At 41.9% G+C, this 21,356-nt stretch overlaps 1 protein-coding gene across 1 annotated transcript in view; it reads right to left on the bottom strand.

Annotated features, from left to right (window-relative positions):
- Window positions 1–21,356, bottom strand: part of KIAA1549L (KIAA1549 like) — a 213,467-nt gene that overhangs the window by 47,455 nt on the left and 144,656 nt on the right. The window contains exons 11-12 of the mRNA XM_034769945.1: window positions 19,350–19,540; window positions 9,922–10,049 (exon numbers count right to left, since the gene is read on the bottom strand). Of these exons, the coding sequence (XP_034625836.1) occupies window positions 9,922–10,049; window positions 19,350–19,540 (319 nt within the window). The remainder of the gene's footprint in view (window positions 1–9,921; window positions 10,050–19,349; window positions 19,541–21,356) is intronic.

Below are 21,356 nucleotides of genomic sequence, written 5' to 3'. Positions count from 1 at the left end.
TGATTAATCACAACTCACCATGTCACTATCAGTAATCCAACCAATGGAAGATCACATAGAAAACTACAAGTCTTTGAGGGCTACTTCATCTGCATGTATACAACGTGGTTCAGCACATTCATTTTGTCTCTGAACATGTGGTTGGGGGAGAGGATGTGAGGATTACAGAACACAAAGAACATTTGGACTATATTTTAATCTTCATAGTCACTCAAAAGGGGGACTTTAATTATAATTAGTGCCTGAAAGGGGGGAAAACTTGCAACAACCCACATCTAAAGCAATACTTTTATTTTGTTGTTTTTAACCAAATGAACATGAATTTAAAAAAATATTGATTATTCTGTCCCTCTTTCCAGATTAAAACAAATACCGACCAGTGTAAATTTGTGGGGGCAGAAAGAAAGGTTACATATACTTACCTACCTGTAATTTTTCCTTCTCTGAAGTTGGCACCTAGTGCTCCATGATCCATTACAACTGGGTTCTTTCTTCTCATCTTCCAAGCATGGAAACTCTCTTTTTTTAAAAACCCTTTCACTCTAGTTTCAAAATGCAGCACCAGAAGGTGGAGCTAACCCATCATCTCTGTAGTAGAGATGGGAGAGTCTGACCCCACCTCATGGATAGTTGATTCCTCCCGCATTTTTGGTCAAACTGAATTGTTTGCAAACTTGGGTCAAATCTGGCAAATAGTTTCAGGTGAATAAAAATGAAGGAAGACAAATTCCAAAGAGTCAAAACACTTGATTTTGGTATTTTCAAAATGAAATTGTTATATTTTTAAAACCCAACACGAAAAAAAGAGTAAAAGCCACCGCAAAGTCAAACAAAATGAGATTTTCATTTCACCAAGAAAAATAAAATAATTGTTGTCTTCAGCTCAACCCAAAGCTACGGGGTTTTTTTTTAGTATTTTTCTGGCTCAGCCACCAAACCCAAAAAAATCAGTTAGTTGCCTAGTTCTACTCACTAGTTCCCCAAGCAGCTACCCAAGCTGAGAAGACAAATTGTAGATTTCTGACTAATGAACATGACAAACGATTAGTATCCAAGCAGGATACTTTGTTTTCTCTCTTCTTAACACAAAAAGGGGAAATGAACACTTAGGCCAGCACAAGATCCCAATGTGAGGGAATCCCAAGATCTCTCTTTTCCCCTGCGGGAATGCTGCATAAACTGGGGGGAAAGGAAGGATTGAACTATTTCCCATACAATCAGAACAGAAACTTAGAACAAAAAGAAAACTGAGAGGTAATCATTTCTTATTTGAGGACTGTTACATGTTTTGTTTGTTTTTCTTCTTCCCACACCATGTGAAGAGTTCTAATGAAGAAAAACCCAGGGAAAGAGAGGAGAAACTTTCTTCCGAAAGTCAAGTCAGTCAAAGATAACATCTGTTTTAGAGTGATGGATAAAAGAATGCACTGAAAACCAGGTAGCCATGTGACAAATTGCTTGAATGAAGCCCTGTGCTGATCTGCCCACGAAGTGGCCACATGCCTGACTGAATGAGTTCTCAGTAGGGGGCTCTTCTGTGACCAATCTGTAGTCCTGACAAGCTCCTGAATTTATCCATCTGGAAATAATGGATATGGATGCTTTGAACTCTTTCATAGATCACCAGACTAATCCTAAAATTTTCTTCAAGGGTTAGTTTATGTAAACAGAATTTGAATGCTTCAACCACTTCTGTAGTGTGCAACAATTCTCCGAGTTATGGAAAGCAAGTAAATAGATTATATCAAGTGAAAAACATGATTTTGGTGGATAGAAAATTCTGGGGCAAGCCTGATAATTACCTCATCTGGAAACTGCACATAAGGATTCTAGATGGACAGCCCCCCAAATTTACTAATTCTCCAGACAATATAATTACTAACAGGAAAAGAATTAACAGAAAGCACAGAGAAGACTCCTCTATATATTCAAAAGAGAAGGTTCAGAGGTCACCTGAAGCATCAAATCATTCTACCAGTTTCCTGACAACATCTCTGAAAAGAGACACAGCTTTAAGAAATTGGGAAATTGCCAAAAAGAGCTGGAAGTAGAAGAAATGCGCTAACAGACTTGGACCTTCGGGAAGCTAGGATTCAGACACAATCAAAAGCCCATCTAGAAAGAACTTCAGTATACTGTATTCAACATCTCCAATATCCTCCCTGATTGAGAGGCAAAAAATTGGATCCTTCTCTTTTTCAAAAGCACCAAGAATTCCAGGATCTCCATATCCCCTGAAATGCCCAGATTATCAGACAGTTTATAGAGCTGAGCAGGAAGTCCATGAGACCTCCTGAATATTCATGCTCTAGAAAGCAAAGCCTCTCATGGTGCATCTACACATCCCACAGCAGCAAGTCTCAGGGCCTGGGTCGAGAGACTTGCACTCGGGCTACAGCACTAAAAATAGCTGTGTAGACGTTATGGCTCGGGCTCTGAAGCCGACCCCCTCCCTAGACTTCAGAGCCTGAGCTTCAGCCCAAGCCACAACATCTCCACAGCTATTTTTAGCACAGTATTGCAAGCTCGCGTCTGTCAGCCTGGCTTCTGAGACTCACTGCCATGGGCTGTCACTCACTGTGAAGACATACCCTCAGGGTCCAGGTCAAGAGCCTCAGGGGCTGTTAGTCAGGAAGTCTGAAGGGGTTCAGGAATGCTGCACCGACATCTGTAGTAATCAGAGATTGTGGGTATCTGGACCACTACGTTTCTATTGTTTGAGGTCTCAGTGATTTAGTTCTCATTCTGTTGTGCCATTATATATAGAAGCAGGAGCTGAAAAGATGTGGGGAGGAGAGGAGAGCCAGCCACGAGCAGTCATCCTTGAAGCTTGTGAGCTTTAAACGCTTGCTGAAGAGATTTTGCAGCTGGGCAACAAAATGGTGCATTCTCCTCCCTTACTGAGGCCTTCTACATTTCCAGTTTTTTTCCTCCAGCACTACATCTTGCACACTCCTGTTCTCCGCTGATCCTCTCCCTACCAGGAGGGTGCCAAAGAGGAGGGGGAAATATTATGGAAAAATCTCCTCCCCCAAGATAGAGAAGAGATGCAGAGGAACCTCCTGATTCTTCAAGTGGAGGTGAGACACTAGGGAGTTGGGGATGGAATCTGTTCTCTCAGCTGCTCTGCCTGCTGGCAGTACACTGTGAAGCTAGAGGGAGACTAGTTCTTTTAAAAGAAAGAGGAGCCTCTGTGCTTGGAAGATGAGGCGCTCATAATGGATCATGGAACATCAAATGCTCATGAAGGAGAAAGAAAGCTTACTTACAGTAGTAAATATGGCTCTTTAAGAACGTTCCCTCTGCATATTCACACTTGTGGGATGTGGCCCTGGTACTGCTGAGTTCAGGAATCTGCCAGAAATACAGTGCCCATTGGGACTATACAAGTACCCCCAGTTTATGGTATCAAGCGTTTGGCGGTCTGTGTGGTTCCCAGCCACACCCAGTTCCTTCTGGTGAGCCCAAGAGAGGAATGCAGAAGCAAAGACGACAACAGGCTGGTAGTATGAATATTCTGAGGCAACATTTCCAGAGAACCAGCAACTGAAAAATAACATTTCTTTCTACATCAAGATGGCCTCCGCATATTGCCATTTGTGGGGCTTTCACGTGAAATACAACACTCAGGAAAGTGGGCAGAGAAGTTTTACAAAGGATGTCCTCACTTAGGCATTGGTCAGGCAGCAGATAGTCTGTGTCCAGAGCTCTCAGTGCTCCCCCTGCTGGAACCCAGGCAGCATAACTCAAACACGGAGGTAACATGGAGCTGAAATGGATGGGGGAGACAGCAGAGGGAGTAGGTTGGGGTCAGGAGCCTGGAGGCATGCAGCAGGAGACTAACTGGGAGTAGGGTGACCAGAGGGCAAGTGTGAAAAATCGGGACGGGGGTGGAGGGTAATCGGCACCCACAGAAGACAAAGCCTCAAATATCGGGACTGTCCCTATAAAATCGGGACATCTGATTATCCTAACTGGGAGTCAGGGAGACAGACTGGATGAGGAATTTGGGGGAAAGGAGTAGAAATCTGAACTGGCTGAGCATGGAGTTTGGGACAAGGAGCCACTGGGAAAAGGGGGAAATGGACAAGGGACACAGATCAGATGAGAAGCCTGGGAATGGGGCACTGGTCCTGGCTGGGCAAATAGCCTGTGGGTGGGAAGAAAGAAGACTGGCATGAGAGAAAGAGAAAGGAGGCTGGTAAACAGCAGGGGGAAGATTGGACTTAGACAGGAAGTCCAGGGTGGGAGATTGGGACTGGCTAGGCAAGGAGACTGCAACTGGCATGAGAAGCTGCGGGAGGAAAAGAGAGGACTGGGACAGGGCAGAAAGGGAAGGATGAGGGGCGGGAACAGGGACAGAAGGGTCTGTGCCTAGTGTCTCATTCCACTCTAATGCTGGTCCACATGGAGAATGATAACCTACTACTTCTGTTTTGCTCCACGTGGCAGGTAATCTAAAGGTTCCAACCCTGCTGGTGTTTTATGTTGGTCTAAATATTATTCCACACGATGGAATTTCTATTTTTTCAATTTGCTTTTTTAAAAAACTAGGAAGTTACATACAAGGAAACCTATATTATATGAGCACTACAATTGCAAAAATCAAGCACTCATAAGTTAGGAAAATGCCAGAATTAAGATTCTCCATGAAACCTTAATTGGCTGGAGTATGATGAGCCAGGGAACAGCTCAGCTGATCTGGATGTGAGTATAGGGATCCGCTCCCCACCCTCCCAAACCATAGCTGGTCTCTCTGGTAGAGAAGACTGGGGAGTATTACCATTCCCATGTCTTCTCCTGCACTCCTGCCCCTCCTCCTATGAAAATATATAGGCACTTTTTCTTAAGTCTCCTGATCTGTATGGAGTGTCACATTTACTAATTCAGCTGTGACAAATTAGAGCAAAGGCTATTAAATGTTATTTCCAGTCCCAATGGCTAGACTATGTCCAAGAGATTGTAAAGATGATTTGCTGGCTGAAGTCTGAAGCCTGTGCTACTTTTTTTTTTTTACGTGAGAAGAACTCAAAGTAAATAGAATAAAGTTCAAAATTTCAAAAAGGGTCATTTTTAAAATAATTCTTCATCAAAGAGTGACTGAAAAAAATTCAGCTTTCCTACAAAAAGTTGAGTTTGATCATTAAAGTCCAAAATAAGAGGGATTTTAGCCCAGTTTTCTGTAGAAACTGCAATACCACCTCGGCTATAGAGTCCCTGCTGAAGCCTCCGTAATATCAGTTCCTTCAATCAAGACTTTTTATATATCCTGATTTCATATTTGCTGTTTGTTCACTTGCAGTGCTGAAATACTGTAGGCATGAATTATGGGTAGGTTTTGAAAGAAGACAAATAGAGTTTATCTATTAAATAAACACCCAGTGCTGTCATTTTCCTGTATAACTGAGTTTCAGTGAGGAACAGAATCTAAAATTGGTTTGTAACTATGGCAACTAATGAGCCAATCTAACTGGAGTTCCCAAATCAACCATGTGACTAGCAAGGGATTCATTCCAATTTTAAGATGCTGGTTTTCAGGGGAGAAAATATGCTGCTCCTTTTCCTAACATGGACATTAGGGGTGTCAGGCTACAATCATGCTGCATAGCTGGAGCAGTCTAAAAGAAAAACAGCCCCTTTGTTAAACTGGAAGGACAAATAGCTGACACATTATCCCTATGCTAATTTTCTTGGATAAAGATAAAGTCCTGCAATAAAAACACTACTACAGATGACAGCAATGTCTGAAATCATAGCACAGGGAAATACGACAAACATTACATGAAGAATACGATGGCTTATTGCTTTGCTTTTTTAAATTGAAAAAATAATATGCCTGTAATATCAATAACCCAAACCTGGCATTTTAGAGCATGATCTTCCCCTTCTGAGGGGCTAAATAGGAAGGAATCTTCATGGATATCTGTCTCCAATTGTTCTATCAAAAGGGGAAGATTCCCCCCCTTCCCCCACAAAAAAGCACTGTAGGGTTGGCCCCCAAACTCTGCAGGATTGCAGGTGATAAGTGGGAGGCCCAGTACCTCCCATACCTGACCTATGACCCCCAACATCTTCCCTCTGTGGAACTGTGTTGTTAGGGTGGCATCAGGGAGCCCTATTAAAAGGGTTATGCCCACCAGAGAGCTGGTGGGGGAATGATGTGTATACCTCTGACTGCCCACTCCCCACCTCCTCCTCCCCCAATATGTGCATCCTGGAGAACCCTGGAGTACTTTCTGCAGGGTCCAGGGAAATGCGGGAGATCATCCTCTGAAGATTGCTGAAACCCTTTTCCATTCCAGAAGGGTGTGATGTGAGCACTGACAGAGCGGGGGATATGATCTGGCTCTTCATTAATAATTTATAATTTCTGATCAACAGAATTATTTTACGTAGGGGAAAATCATGCCCCTGCTCCCCAAATACAGACTGCCTAAGACACAGTGGAAGTAGTTCAATACCGGCATGCAAGGGCCTGCACGCCATGTGGTTTCCCCATGCCAAGAGAGTTGTTAGGGCAGTTACAGGCAGTAGACCCTCTGCTACATGGATCCACTAGCCTCTGAGTGGAAGGTTCAGGGGCATACAAGCAGCAATGGCTATTGCAACTTTAGCATTGCAGTAATAGTGGCTATAAATTAGCTCCATTGCTACTCTGCACCCTAATGGAAAAAGATTCAGCCCTAGACAGTTCCCTTGCATCAACTTAGGTAGCTGAGTGTGGTGTTGGAAGGACAGGAGAAAGGAGTGTCAAATACACAAGAGAATACAGCAGCTATTAGTTTTCCAGTATAGTTTGAAAAGCACAAAGTCATTGTTTGCTAATAAAGGTTAAGCTAAAATTCACCCAAATGGAAATTTTAAATAAAAGGCATGTATTGTCTTATACAGTATTGCAGGTTTCCTTTAGACAGCTATTCTGCCGATGCACTAGAATTCTGATCAGTAGAGATTATGTTAAGTATTAGTCAAATGTTTAAGAAAGAACTGAAAGTTCTTACCGATTTTCTTTGATGATTTAAAACCTAACATTCTAAAGAAAACCAAAATATAATACCCCCACTACAATATTTTTGACTATATAAATGAACAATAAATGAAGCTGTGTTTGACTGAATGGTCTCTCATGTAGAAAAAAATCATAGCCTGGAAATACAATATTTAACTGTGGAAACCACCACCATTTTTGTACTATAAAACAAGAAATATTTGAAACATTAGGAAAATGATTAGGACATTAAGAAAAATGGATAGATTGTTGTCTAACACAGCTTGTTTTATATGGACTGTAAAATAATTTGGCACTGGTCCTGCAAGTTACTCCGGGGGGAAATCTATGTAACACTGAACATGCAGAATTCATGTCCCCTCTAGATTTTTTTTTTCTTCACAGAATATAGATTCTGCTGGAGAGGCTCTGCAATTACACCTTTTGCCCACCAAGGGCTGCCTTGGCATCAGAAGCTGGCAGAGGGGGTGGGGGAAGAGACTGCGTTCCTCACAGCAGGGGAAGGTGAGGAGCCATGGCACGGACAGAGCGGAGCACATGGAGCTGTTGGGTGAGGGTCACAGACTGGGGTTCAGAAAGGCTAGTGGGGGGACAGACTGCAGCACGGGCACAGGAGATAGTGAGATAACAGCATTGAGCCAGGGTCTCAATGGGAGGGGGGACTGCAGGGACACATGGGGACAAGGGGTAGGGGGCTGCAGGGACACATGGGGACAAGGGCAGACATGCTTCACTGAATGGGAGAGGCTAGGGGTCAACCAGGGTCTACATGGGGAGGCTCCCCAACTCTCAAACAATCCTTCCCCTGCCATCAAAAAAACCTGTTCCACACTTCTCCCACCCAACAACCATCCAGACTCACTTCCAGGCTCCTTCCCTCTCCCTCGGCTCCTCCATTACCCCTAACTCCCACAATCCTTTGCACTGCTTCTGAGGGGTGCAGGAAATACATTTCTGTATTGTAGTTTAAATGAATTACTCAACGTTCTGTATTAATTTGCCTAGTAGGGAATCTATTTGTCAAAAAAATCATTTCCTGAATCTTTTTGTTTTGAATATATTGTTATAGACATACTTGCTGACAGATATTTTGAAATAAATTACCAAAATTATTGAAACTGACATGATTATATTGTGTTATTTTGACAAATAAAATATGCAGAATTTTAAAATATTGTGCACAGAATTTTTAATTTTTTGGCTCAGAATTTCCCTAGGAGTATGCAAGTGGAGGACCTCATTGCCTTTAATGGAGCAACATACAGGTGCAGGAGTCCATCAGAATGGGTGTATAACTGGGTTTACAAATCCCATACTGAGCATGGGCAGAAGGGAGAGGAGAGTCTTCTCTGCTTGCAGGCTGACCCCACCCCGACGCACCTGCCAGAATTGCCAGTCAGGAAGACATGCACCCACAGCTGTGACCAATAAAGAAAACAAGCCCAGCTATAAAAGAGGGATAACAGAGAGGGAAGGGGAGGCAGAAAGGCGTTGGATAGTAGAGGGGCAACAGCCCCATTCCAGGCTGCCTCTGAGAAACTGAAAGGAAGACAAAAGAAGACTGCAAGCCATGGAGTTTAAGGGCTGATAGACTTAGTTTAAGTTAAGAGGTTATAGAGTGGTCTAATCTTGATGAATTGAAGGGGGACCAGTTAGGAGAAAGCTGGGACCCCTAGAGAGCATTCCCCAAGAGCAGTTGACAGGGTGTCATTGCTGGATAGGGGATCTTATTAGTAAAGTCACAGCTTTGTCAGCAGAAAATAATACAAACAGTATGAGCATGCAACACAAAGAAAATGAATGTGTTCTATACATTGATTTCTGACATGCATAATAAAGTCATTTTAAAAGGGAACGTTTCAATTGTATCAATACTATAGTCCCTGTAGAATGCACTGCTACTAAATATACAGAAACTGCAGAAGGAATAAAAAATGTGGTACAGTTTTGCCATACAGAACATAGAGTTTGTCTATTGTTCTATGTATCTGTGTATATGGTATTATGTTTTTGTTAAACAGGTGATATTTAAGCCACACCGCATTTTGTATCACATGTAAGGATCACCACAGGGAGATGTTATAATTGTGTGCTATTTGTATCATAAGCACCAAAGAGATTACACAACTGATTTACTGAAGTAGGAAGGGGTTAGAGATTTGTATTAAGATTTTCTGTTTGCTTCAGCTTCCCATTCCCTCCCTGCAATATCTTGAACAAAGCAGGAATTATCTTCTTGTGCCTGTGACAGAACCTTAGCAGGTCACGTGTATTTTAATTCTCTCCCTCTAGAAGCAATCGTTATGTCTCACCCAGAGTCTGGCTTCACAAGGCTATGAACACAGGGCTAAAACTGAAGAGGAAGAAGCAAAAAAGCAAAAAGAGTAGGGAATTAAAATCCAAAACTTATTAAAATCCAACACCTTATACACTTTAAATCACAAGATCAGCATCATCACAAAGGACTGGTAAACAAAGACTAGTGCAGCATCAGACTCTTAGTACTAGGAAAAGCTGTCACTGAGCCCATTAGCAAAGAGACATCCAAAAGGAAGGAGGATAATAGAGAGCATCGAAGCCTCATACCTTTTCACAAAAAACTGTTACCTGATGAATGTACTTTATCAGATCTACATTTCATTTCATTGGTTTGCTACTAAAATCAGTAAGGCTTATGAAGGCCCATTGAACTGTGCAAACATCAAATGGTTCCATGTCAGATTTAGGGAAGGCACAGCATATTACAGCACAGAAGAAAAAGAGAAGCTATAAACAAGAACAGATGCATGAAGGACTAGTAAGTGTACGACAAAGGTGGAGGAGAATTTCAACATGGCATGTCTCTGTGTTGGTATCTCTGTGGAAGTAACTGCAGGCATACAGTAGGTCTTTCATCAGGAAATACTTCTCACCATTTCTCTTTCTTCCCTCATCTTTTGTCATTTTCTGCTGTACCATTACTTTCTGTGAAGAGCTTCTGCCTGAACTGGGCTTTTCTGATTCGTTGCTGATGACAGAACCATTCTGACTAGGCGACCTGCTGTAAGTAACCATAGCAACAAGGAAGACTGTAAGTTTCATCTGTATAAACCTCATTTCAAGGTTATTTCATTTGCACAGTTTGCATCATTGGCTTTTCAAGTCTGATTTTGTACACAAAAGAGAAAGGAAATAAGCCGCACAACAGAAACACAATGAAAGCAGAGATGCACTTACAATATTAAAAAATTACTTTTATGTAGGCTCAGTCCTGAAGAGGATTTCAGTGAAATCAGAATTGCTTATTTCTCCTGCACAAGCCCAAAAAGACACAGGAAAATAATGCAAAAGGTAAAAGAAGACATCATTTGTTTGGCATCCATTAAGCAGTTCAAATAAAGCAGATAGTTTTTAATGCCAATTATTTCATGAACATGGCTAAACAGATTCATTGCAAGCACTTTTCCCCAATTTAGTCTGCATCTGGGTTCACGGGTTTTGTCAGACAAGGCTGAAATTGGTTCCCTATTCTCAGTTCCTTAATCATGGTACCAGCTCTTTAGTCGTGGCTCCCCGTTCCTTATTCAAAGGGCAAAATTATTTAAAAATAAATCAGTGTAAGATTAGATGTTTAGAAAATTCTTCAGATTACATTTTTATCATATTCAATCATATTACTAATTACTTAATTCTTTATTAAAGAAATGCTCAAATAAGGAACTGGGGTTGGACTGGTTGCTGTCACATCTCCACTTCCATACAGTATACAGGGCTTAAGAAGGGTTTTGATTGGCTGTTTGTACCAAAGTGCATCTTGGGTCACCCCAAGTGATACAGCCCTGCGACTGTCAGCTTGTTCTGAATGATCTGAAATAAGTCTGTCCTCCAACGAAAGCTTTTGTTCCTGCATGTTGTGCTGCCAAATGGCACCCCTCTTTCCCCTTTTCCATTTTGAATATGGAGTTTGAATAAGGAGCTGGGGTGTGGTAGATCACTACATGTGATAAAGTAAGTCTCAGATCATCCCAAGTGACCTGTCCCAACAACCATTACGCTGTGATGTACCTGGGGCATGGAACTTCCTGACTTGAAACTTATTCTTTGTGAAAAATTGTGGCCCATGTCACCAGCCTTTCTCCCTCCCTCTCTGCATAGATCCCACCCACCCACCCCAGACACCCTTTAGCAGAGTAACAGGAGTGGCAAATGGGTGTTTGGAGTGTGAAGCTATGGGTCTATGCTTGCAGATAGAAGGACTTGGTGGCAGGTGTTGTATTTGTACCATTTGTTGGTTGGTTTGCATGAGTGTTGTGTGGCTGAGCTTTGGACTCCTGAACTGGCCAGCTGAGAAAGGTCTGTTTGTCTCTCAGTAAGGGCCTTGTCGGTTGGACCCTTGCGGCTTTGAACCAAACCAGTGTTTGAAGTCTGAGTGGTAATTCCCTCCCTGTTTGTGAGGGAAGAGACTGAGCAGTGATATTAGTCAACTGCCTGGTGAACAGGATCAGCAGCAAACTGGATTAGTTTCAATGAGCCTTTAGAGAGAAAATCTGATTCCTGTTTTAAGTATGGCTCTACACTACACAAGGTAGCAGATATGGATGGTGAAAGAACAATTGCTGTGACCTGTCTTGGATGTACTATGTTTTCCTTTCTGCAGGAAGGCTGAATAGATTTCTCGTGTATGAAATGCAAGCTGGTGGTGGAGAAGATACATTGACTGGAAGTACAAGCTGCAACATTGTGCAGCATCTAAGAACCGAAAGACTTCTTGGACTACCAGATTCGGAAATTATTCTCACAGATGCCACAAGAGGACAGATCATCAATAAGGGAACTGGAGAGAGTAGAAACCAAAGAAGTGGACAGGCAATTTGTAACCAAGAGGGAAAAGAGAGGCAAGTTGCATTCAACTCAAATTGAAGTATCAAAACATTTTCAGATACTGAGCAAGTCAACTACATAACAGCTGTCTCTGTAGGACTGAAACAGAAAGCTATACAGGACATACCTGAGAGGGATCCTTGCAGTATGAAATAAGCAGCAATTAAGAGAGGTTCTTCAAACCTTCTAAGAATGCAAACAATCATCACTTGTGGCTCCATATTAAGAAGAGCCAATAGAGTTCAGTAAGGGACACAAAGACAATAGGATGATGTGCCGTCTCCCTGGAGTGAGGATATGATTTATAACCATGGGACTAGACAGAATTATGAAGTTGTTTGGCAAGTCTCCACTGATGATGATGACATGGCATTACATGGAACTACACAGATTATAGAAGATTAAAAGCATCTTGGATGGGAAAGGAAGAAAAGGGAAGTCCAATCTTCTCAGAGATCCTACTGGTCCAATGAGCAGGCAAGACAGAAGGCAGAAGATACTGGAGTTGAACTGTTGGCTGCATGATGTGTGTGAGGTGGAAGGTTTTGCTTTCTTGAACATTGGGCCACATTTCAGTGGAAGAAGAAGCTGTACAAATGGAATGCCCTATATCTCATAGTAGGGGCTAACCTTTTTGGTTGGAGACCAGTTGGAGCAGCTACGAGGACATTAAACTACCAACTCAAGAGGAGGGTGATAAGGAGGCAAGTGTGATATAAATCTCAAACTGAAGGTGCGATGAACAAATTGAATTGATGTGGCAAAGAACGAGCAAAGAATAAATTTGTCAAGTGCTTATATACCAATGCAAGAAGTCTGGATAGCAGGTAAGAAGAATTAGAAATATTCATTGAAGAAAAATACATACATAACTGGCCTACTGAAACCTGGTGGCACAAGTCACCTAATTAGTAATAACCTGTTTAGGAAGAATAGAGGGGGTAAAAAAGTGTGGGGGGGAAGGAGGCACTCTACAGTATAGATACCTGTTTTCCAGTTATTGATAACTCAGAACCACAAGACCTTGAATGCATCTGGATCAATGTGCTAACTAACAAAGCACAGGACAGGGTCTGGTGGGGTCAGGTATACAGTCCACTGAATCAAACCAGAGAACAGGTTGAGTTATTCCTTAAGAACTGTAACGTGTTGACAGAAACGTTGCTGTTATAAGGGAGTTCAATTTGGAAGACATACACTGGAGGTCTATTGTAGCCAGTAATAAAAGCATCATTCCACTTATTACAAGTTATAGATGATAATATTCTAACACTGAAGGCACTGCACTCAACATAACCATTTTGGTCCTCATTATGACAAAGATGAATTAATCACTGGATTGGATGTTGGTGGTTGCCTAGGAACAAGCAATCATGACCTGATTACAAACTCTGGGCAAACAGAGGTCAGGCCCAACCAGTAACTACATACTTGGTGCTTCAAGAGGGCTGATTTCTCAAAAGTGAAGAAAATTATGAATGATATTGACTCGGTGAAAAAGATTTAGACAGAAAAAAGTGAATGAAAATAAGGAGTTCTTAAAGAAGAGAATTTATGAGATGAACAAAAAGCCACAATTCCACAATTGAGAAAAACATCAATGTTGGGTAAGAGTCCATCCTAGTTCAGTGGGGAAACAGAAGCAGCAATAAGAAATAAAAAGCTAATATATGAGAAACAAGGGGAATAGTCAGCAATCAATATAAATTACAAGTTATGAAGTGTAGAAAATTTCTATGGGTAGCTAAAGACAAAGCATGGCTGGCAAGGTTAAGGACAATAAGGAATTTTTAAAGAATAGTAAGAACTAAAGAAATCCTTGCAATGGCACAAGGATATAGGCATGTTACTAGATGGAGATGGTAAAATTGTTAATGTTGATGCAGAAATTGTTCAATAAATATTTCTGTTCTCTATTTGTATCATATGAGGCTGCCAAATTACTTTCCAGCCCATCAGCTAGCCCTAATAACATGCACTCACATGTACTCAGAGTTGGTTAAGGATGTCAGGGATCAGGGCCTGCAGCAGAGGTAGTCTCCAGGCAACTAACAAGCACTGCTGGCCTGTAGTAGTCAACCTAATTGGCTGCACCACCTGACTGGTTGGCACAGACCAACTCTTACAGCTAGCAGCAGCAGTTCAGCGGCTGCTTAAAGCATTTGCCCATGGCTGCCATAGCTTCTGCACCTGCTTGTTCCCAGCCTTGTGCCTGAATTGGACCCAGCCTTGCTCCTGCCTTGCCTCACTCCTGGAAACCTGGTTTTGACCCTCAGCTCCAATTCCTGACTTCTCCTCTGACCCTTGTCTCTGGCATCTGGCCTCTGACTCCGCTTCTGATCCTGGACTCTGAGCGATTGATGCCTACTCCAAACACTAGGCACAACTGCCCACACCCCAGTCACCGACAAAGGAGAGCTGTGGCCCACCATGGTTAATTTTTAATACATTTTTGAATCCCAGGAAATTCCAAAAGACTGGAAGAGAACTGATCTTGTGCCAATATTCAAAATGTGGAAGTGGTATGACCTAGCTATCTAAAGTCCAGTTAGCCTGACATCAATCCCAGGCAAAATAATGGAAATGCTGATGGATTCAGTTACTAATGAGTTAAAGACAGGAATATAATAAATTCCTGTCAAAATGGTTTGATGGAAAACAGGTCTTATCAAGCAAACTTGATTTCTCTCTTTGACACTGCAAGTTTGGTTGATAAAGATAAAGCGTTCGCATCCACTGTGCATTCTCCTGTGTTGAAGGTACAGATCTGCAATTGGCCAATTAAGAGTCGTAGCCTAAAAGTGTTCTAAAGATTCCTTGCTGACACTAAGCTCTCACATAGCAACAGGTGCAAATAATGCTTTCTGCCATCTTTGGTTGGCTAAAAGACTCTGTCCCATCCAACTGGAAAATGACATGGTCTTAGTTATTCATGCTTCGTCACCTCTTGTCTGGATTATAATAATGTGATATACCTAGGCATGAAGCTCCAACTAATATAGAATACCGCAGGACATCTCCTCAGCTATGCAGGCCTCCATTGACATGTCGCTCCTGTCTTCCACTCCCTACCCTGGCTTCCCATAGAATTTTGCACTGAGTTCAAGGTTTCAGTCCCTATCTGGAATGTGCTCAGTGCCCTGGGCCCAGGATATCTAAAAGATTTCCTAAGCTCCAGAACAAAGACTGTGTGTAGTTGAGAACTCTGCTCCTCAGGCACAATGGAATTCTCTACAAAAAGGATAAAGCTTGCCTGTGCAGCAGAAAGAACTTTCTTGGGGCCAGTCTAGAATGAATTGCCCCATCACAAACCTCACCACCTTCTGCTCCAAGGCGCTTTTCTTTGACCTTGCCTTCTAACACATAGCAACTTGTGGTTTTTATTATTTAAATATAAATTTTAAACCCTGCAAAAACAAGACACTCCACTGCATATGCTTCTATCCCTGGGGAGAGGATGAGAGAACAAACGACATATGACAGATGTGTAGTCATGCTGTTTAATGCACTACTGGAAAGCAGTATACTGCAGATACTGTGGTGATGACCATGATAAAAGAACCATTACAGAATAGATATAATATACTTAGACTGAGTACCACATGACATTTAAAAATACATCAATGCAAGGTTAGTTTGACTGAATGTGATAAAAATTTAAATTACTAATGTATCTATAAAATAATCAAATGTGGGTGAATACTGATTTTTTGTTGATTTTTACATGCATATTGTATGTTTACTTTAAAAAAACAACACAAAATAAGAGTTGGCTAATATATTTGTCAGACCAGAAATAAGAGTTCACCTCTGGGAATGGCATATCCTTATCTCTTCATAAATTATCAGTCACAGGCATGTGTCACTTGGGATGACCCAATATATATTTTGTCACTCACAGCCAATCACACCCCAACTCTTTATTTGGACTCCATGTACAATATGGAAGTGTGGTGGTGGGGTGATGTGGCAGAATATTGGGCAAGAACAAAGCTTTGCGCTATTTCAGCTCCTTCAGAACAGTAGGCCGGTCACAGGGATGTGTCACTGGGGGTAACTTATTTTGTCATGTACAGCCAGTCAAAACCCAGCTCCTTATTTGACTATTTAATTAAAGAACTAAGTAATTAGTAATTTGTTAACACATTCAGTAATTTTAATCTGACAAAGTTTAATCTCACAGTAATGCATTTTAAAATAATATTAGCCTTTCAATAAGGATAGAGGAATAAGGAACCCACTTCAGCCTTGCTTTCGACAGCCATAATTCACAAACACACAGAGACTCCTTTTCTCCCTCTGAACACTACACTATCAAGCCAGTGCCACCATTTGCTGACACTCCCAGTGAAACATCATTTACATAAGCCATCTTCTTTGTCACTGTTTGCATTGCTTAATGCACTGAAGCTGCTACTGCCACAACCATGGACATGGGTGCAAGGGTGCTGGAACAATTTGTATAGGGAGGTGCTGAGAGCCACTGAACCAAACTGTTAACCCTGTATATGATGGAGACCACTTCAAGCCAAGGGTGCTGCCGTAGCCCCAGCACCCCTAGTTCCAGCACCTATGCATGGGTGGGGTCAGAAGTGTTGAGAAGGGGCATTCTCAGAAAGCATTCTCCCTACAGAGGGCACAAGAAGGCAGAATTACTCTGGGGCACTCTGACAATTTGGGTATCTGCCCTCACACAGAATTAATAAATTGTGCAATTATAATCTCTCTGTATCTTTAACAGGCTGCAAACTTCATTTTGAAGGTGGGGGCTTGTTGCCTTCTCTATGGTCTCTGCCTGCAGGCTGGACCACGATTTCAAAGTGTAGTGATACAGCACTGGCAACAGCTGATTGTTCAAGACTATCAGCACCCATAGAGGCCTTACTTGCGGAGAACAAAAGAGTAACTGCATCCTAAGGAAAAACTGTTCTTTTCAACTTCCCTCAACAGGGAGCTGGTGGATTTAGAAAGTGGAAATTCCCCAAGAAGCACATAGTATGCCTACACTGCGGACCTCACAGTGACACAGCTGTGCTGCTGTAAGGTCTCCTGTGTAGCCACTCTATGCGAGTGGGAGAGAGCTCTCCCATCGGCATAATTAAACCACCTCCAATGAGCAGCGGTAGCTATGTTGGCAGGAGACTGTCTCCCACTGACATAGCGCTGTCCACACCAGCACTTTTACCAGTGAAACTTTTGTTGGTCAGAGGGGTGTTTTTTTCACACCCCTAAGCAACAAAAGTTTTACTGACAAAACTGCTAGTGTAGACATAGCCTAAGCAGGTTTTAAAGAGGACTCATAGGGGGAAGACAGGAAGGAAACATACAGGAAGTTAGGACAGGAGAAGGGAAGGGTACAGGCCAGCCAAGGTTTGAAGGAACCATGCTGCCAGTGGGAAGGGGGTAGGATCCAGACTAACAAATAAAGGGCAACTGTCCTTGCAGGGTCACTTCTGTCACCACAGAGCTTCTAAGACTCCCCTTTTAAAAAAGAAACTCATGTTTATTAAGTTGAAATTTCAAAGTTTCTTTCAAAGTTCAATTATAACAACAAAATGTCTGTTCTGACCAGATAACAGCCACTTCATGAAAATCTGATACATGACCTTTCCAGCTTGTGAATTGGTCTGGAATGAAATTGCAAGTATCTCAGATGGTCATGTAATATTTTTCATTTTCAAAAGCCACTAAACAAAGTTCCCCTGTCACCTATCAGAGATAACAAAGAGCCAAATCCTGCTCACCTTATTTATACAAGTAACGCCACTGGAGTCAATAGGCCTACCTGTGTAAGATGAGCTACATTTGCCCAGAAAGGCATTACAGCAGTACTGTACTGTATATTCAACCAACCTGACAGTGGGTTTTCCAGTGAATTCCTGAATCAGTAAAAGCTTACTGATCAGAATTGGTTTAGGAATGCAGAGATTTAGGGTGAATGAGGGAATACCTTCTATTGGGCCACCATCTGTTGCTGATAGAGACAAGCTTTGAGCTTACACAGAGCTCTGCTTCAAGTGGATTTTGCATATACCCAAAGCAATTAATGGATTTTTTTTTTGTATTAATGGGGAGAGTTAAACTCTGTGTGTGTGTTTACACAAGGGTGAGAGTCAGGAATCAAAGAGGCTTGAAAAACATCTTTAAAGAACAGCTCCTGATGAGACTTATCTTTTAGGAGCATAACACCAGCACCTACAGCTGGTACAGTGATAATCTCCTGTGTGGCATTGTGTCAGAGAATTGAAGACTTTAAAAAGGACAAGTACCATTGAGTTCATATGAACTGGATAACCTGACTCCTCTGCTCTGCAACAAACACAATGATCTGTACATAGCGTACCTCATACATCACTGACTCTAAAATCCAGAAGAATTTTAGATGAGAAGAGCAAACTGATCCTAGGAACCAAGAAAGGCTTTTTTAACTATTTTTTTTCTGTTTTCGATGTATACTATCTCTGAGTAGCCTCCTCCCAGCTAATCTATTATATAGGAGACAATTACCAAAGCAAACATGTTAACATACCTTTTTTTCTGTATGTAAAAGACAGAAACTTCTACGTTTTCTAACTCATGCTAAGTTTTCTAGGTGTTTCTGACTAAGCAAATCTGGTAGAGTGCATTGGCAAGTATAAAATAAGATGAATAAACTGAGATTTACTTTCCTACAAAGCTGCTCTGCACAAACCAAATAACCTCCCTTTAAGCAAAGACTAAAAAGCAAGGATTTTATAACTCCAGTGAAATTGATATTAACTCTAGCCTTTATTGTCACTGCTAAATTAACAGATCTATATTTACTCTATTTCCTTCAGTAGAAAATTTCAACATCAAAAATTCTCATATTCTTCCACTGTAACATGAATTTAAGTGACCCCACTCATTCACTGTGAAGGAATATGAGAAATATCTAATTTTACATAGTTTTTCAAGCACCCCAATCCATTGGATTGGAGCACTGGATAGTCACTGTGTGGTTGTTGCATGTGCTCTGGACTCTGACATATAATATTATTTAAGCATTGTTTGGGGTTCTGTTCAGCCTTTAATAAAGATATGGGAGCAGATCCCTACGTGGTAAAAATTGTCAATGTAGCTATGCCAATTTACATCAACTGAGTATCTGTCCTATTGTCCATTTGTAAAATTCAGATCCAGGTTCAGATTGAGCCTTTCCAAACTTCAGATCCAGGGTTTTGGTTCAGACCCATCACTAACTAATATGTTGTCCATTTTCCACTCATCTCTTTAACTAGTTACACATATGAAAATGTCTGCTAAAGCTTCACTTCATATTATCCTACTTTCTTTAGCAATCTCACATATATGGTGCAAAACATTATCATATGCCAGGCACTTTTGCAGAGGAACTAGATGCTTCGGGCACTGCATGGGTGCCAACCCCACTGTTGTTTCATCAACAGCCAGCAGCATCCAACCCATTCCAGCCTTCAGCTGAAGTTTGTTCAGTGCATACCTTTTTCTTGTTTCATTGGACTTGGCAGTTTTAATGGTGCTCCCATCCTGAGCAATTTCTCTCTCCTGGGAGGCAGGAGCATCTCTAACTGGAAGTGGTAGCACTACAGTCTCCTGAGTCACAGGTAAAACCTCATCTTCAGCTCCCTGCTGACCTAAATGCTGCTTGGCATAGTCAAAGCCTTGTACTGGCTGCAGAGAAGGAAAAAACAAAAACCGTGGGATTCCAACATGCATTAGATATCAATACAATATCTTTTGCTATTACCTATTAGCATGCTGCATCACTGCCACTTATCTATATTACGGTTATGGTTGCAACTTTTAAATGTAGCACGTACACTTAATTATATGCACTACAATTAAAAGTTGCAACCATAATCGTAATTTAGATAACTGGCAGTGATGCAGCATGCTAATCAGACTTTTATTCAATGTGTTTTAAACCATTAATGGATATTAAATTGTCCTTGTTTTTAGTAAGATAATTGAGAAGTCAGAACTGAATGTAAAAAAGAAAGAGGAAAAGAGGAACAAATATAATAGAGGTTTCATATCCATTATAGATTGAATTAAGTTACCAAAATAAAGATGTCATTTTTTCTTGGATACGTGTGGTTGACAGAATGCTATAAACATATATGAAAGCACACTGAATGATGAGATGATGGTGCTTTTTTTGTTCCCTGAGCAATTCAATTTTACCCTCACTGTACCCCTAAAACATTCCCAGTAAAATTCCAGTAAATAACATGTCAAAATTATAAGCCTAGTGCTTGAAAAGCCTAAAGCTCCTTCAGGCTCTTCTGATGTTACTGAACATTTGAGTTATTCTGGAAAAATATCCATCCAGATTTGAACTTTACAGCTGGGCCAAAATAGTGAGTTATCCACAGTATCTTCTACTTTGTATAAACATTTGTTCCACTTCTGTCCCTTATGGCAATAAACCAGAGACATATTTTGTAGGTATCTAAGTCTGAAAATTTTGCCATCTCTTAGGGCACGTCTTCACTACCCACCGAATCGGCGGGTAGCAATTGATCTATTGGGGATTGACTTATCGCGTCTAGTGAAGAAGTGATAAAATCGATCCCCGATGGCTCTTCTGTCGACTCCGGAAATCCACCGCGGCAAGAGGCGGAAGCGGAGTCGATGTCGGCGCGGCAGCGGTCTACTCACCGCCATCCTCACAGCCAGGTAAGTCGACCTAAAATACGCCACTTCGGCTACGCTATTCACGTAGCTGAAGTTGCGTATCTTAAGTCGACCCCTCCCCCCCGTAGTGTAGACCTAGCTTAAGAAAAGATCACTTCCATTCTGTTGAAGGTGGTTTGTCACATTTTCAGTCTCCTACTTAACACTAATGCTGATTTTTTTAAGATGCATTGACGGTGATATTCATCTGATAAGCAGCTCCAGCAGAAGTGCACTAAGGAGATACTAAATGGACTAGCATTGATTTGGACCAACAAAGTCTCAGCCCATTATAGCAGTGAAGCATACACCATATCAGAAATGCTGGCCCCATTAACAACCATTGCTGGCAAAGGACAATGCTATCTCCCCCGTTGGGAGCTTTATATCTTCCCAATACTCTGAAGGGAAAGTACCAAAAAAGATGCCATTAGATCAACTTCAAGGGGGGAGGGAATGAAAAAAAGGGCAAGAAAGTCATATGAAGGACAGCTAGGGAGAAATACCATAAGCCATCCTAGACTCTAATAAACTGAGTAAAATTAATGGTTTAAAGCAGGGGTCGGCAACGTTTGGCACGTGGCTCGCCAGGGTAAGCATCCTGGCGGGCCGGGCCAGTTTTATTTACCTCCTGATCCGGCAGGTTCGGCCGATCGCAGCCCCCACTGGCCGCGGTTCGCCGTCCTGGGCCAATGGGGGCGGTGAGAAGCAGCGCGGGCGAGGGATGTGCTGACCGCGGCTTCCCGCCACCCCCATTTGCCCGGGACTGCGAACCGCAGCCAGTGGGGGCCGCGATCGGCCGAACCTGCCG

Source organism: Trachemys scripta, chromosome 4 (assembly GCF_013100865.1).
Source record: "Trachemys scripta elegans isolate TJP31775 chromosome 4, CAS_Tse_1.0, whole genome shotgun sequence".
Taxonomy (NCBI): domain Eukaryota; kingdom Metazoa; phylum Chordata; order Testudines; family Emydidae; genus Trachemys; species Trachemys scripta.
This window is presented reverse-complemented; position numbering and strand designations above follow the sequence as displayed.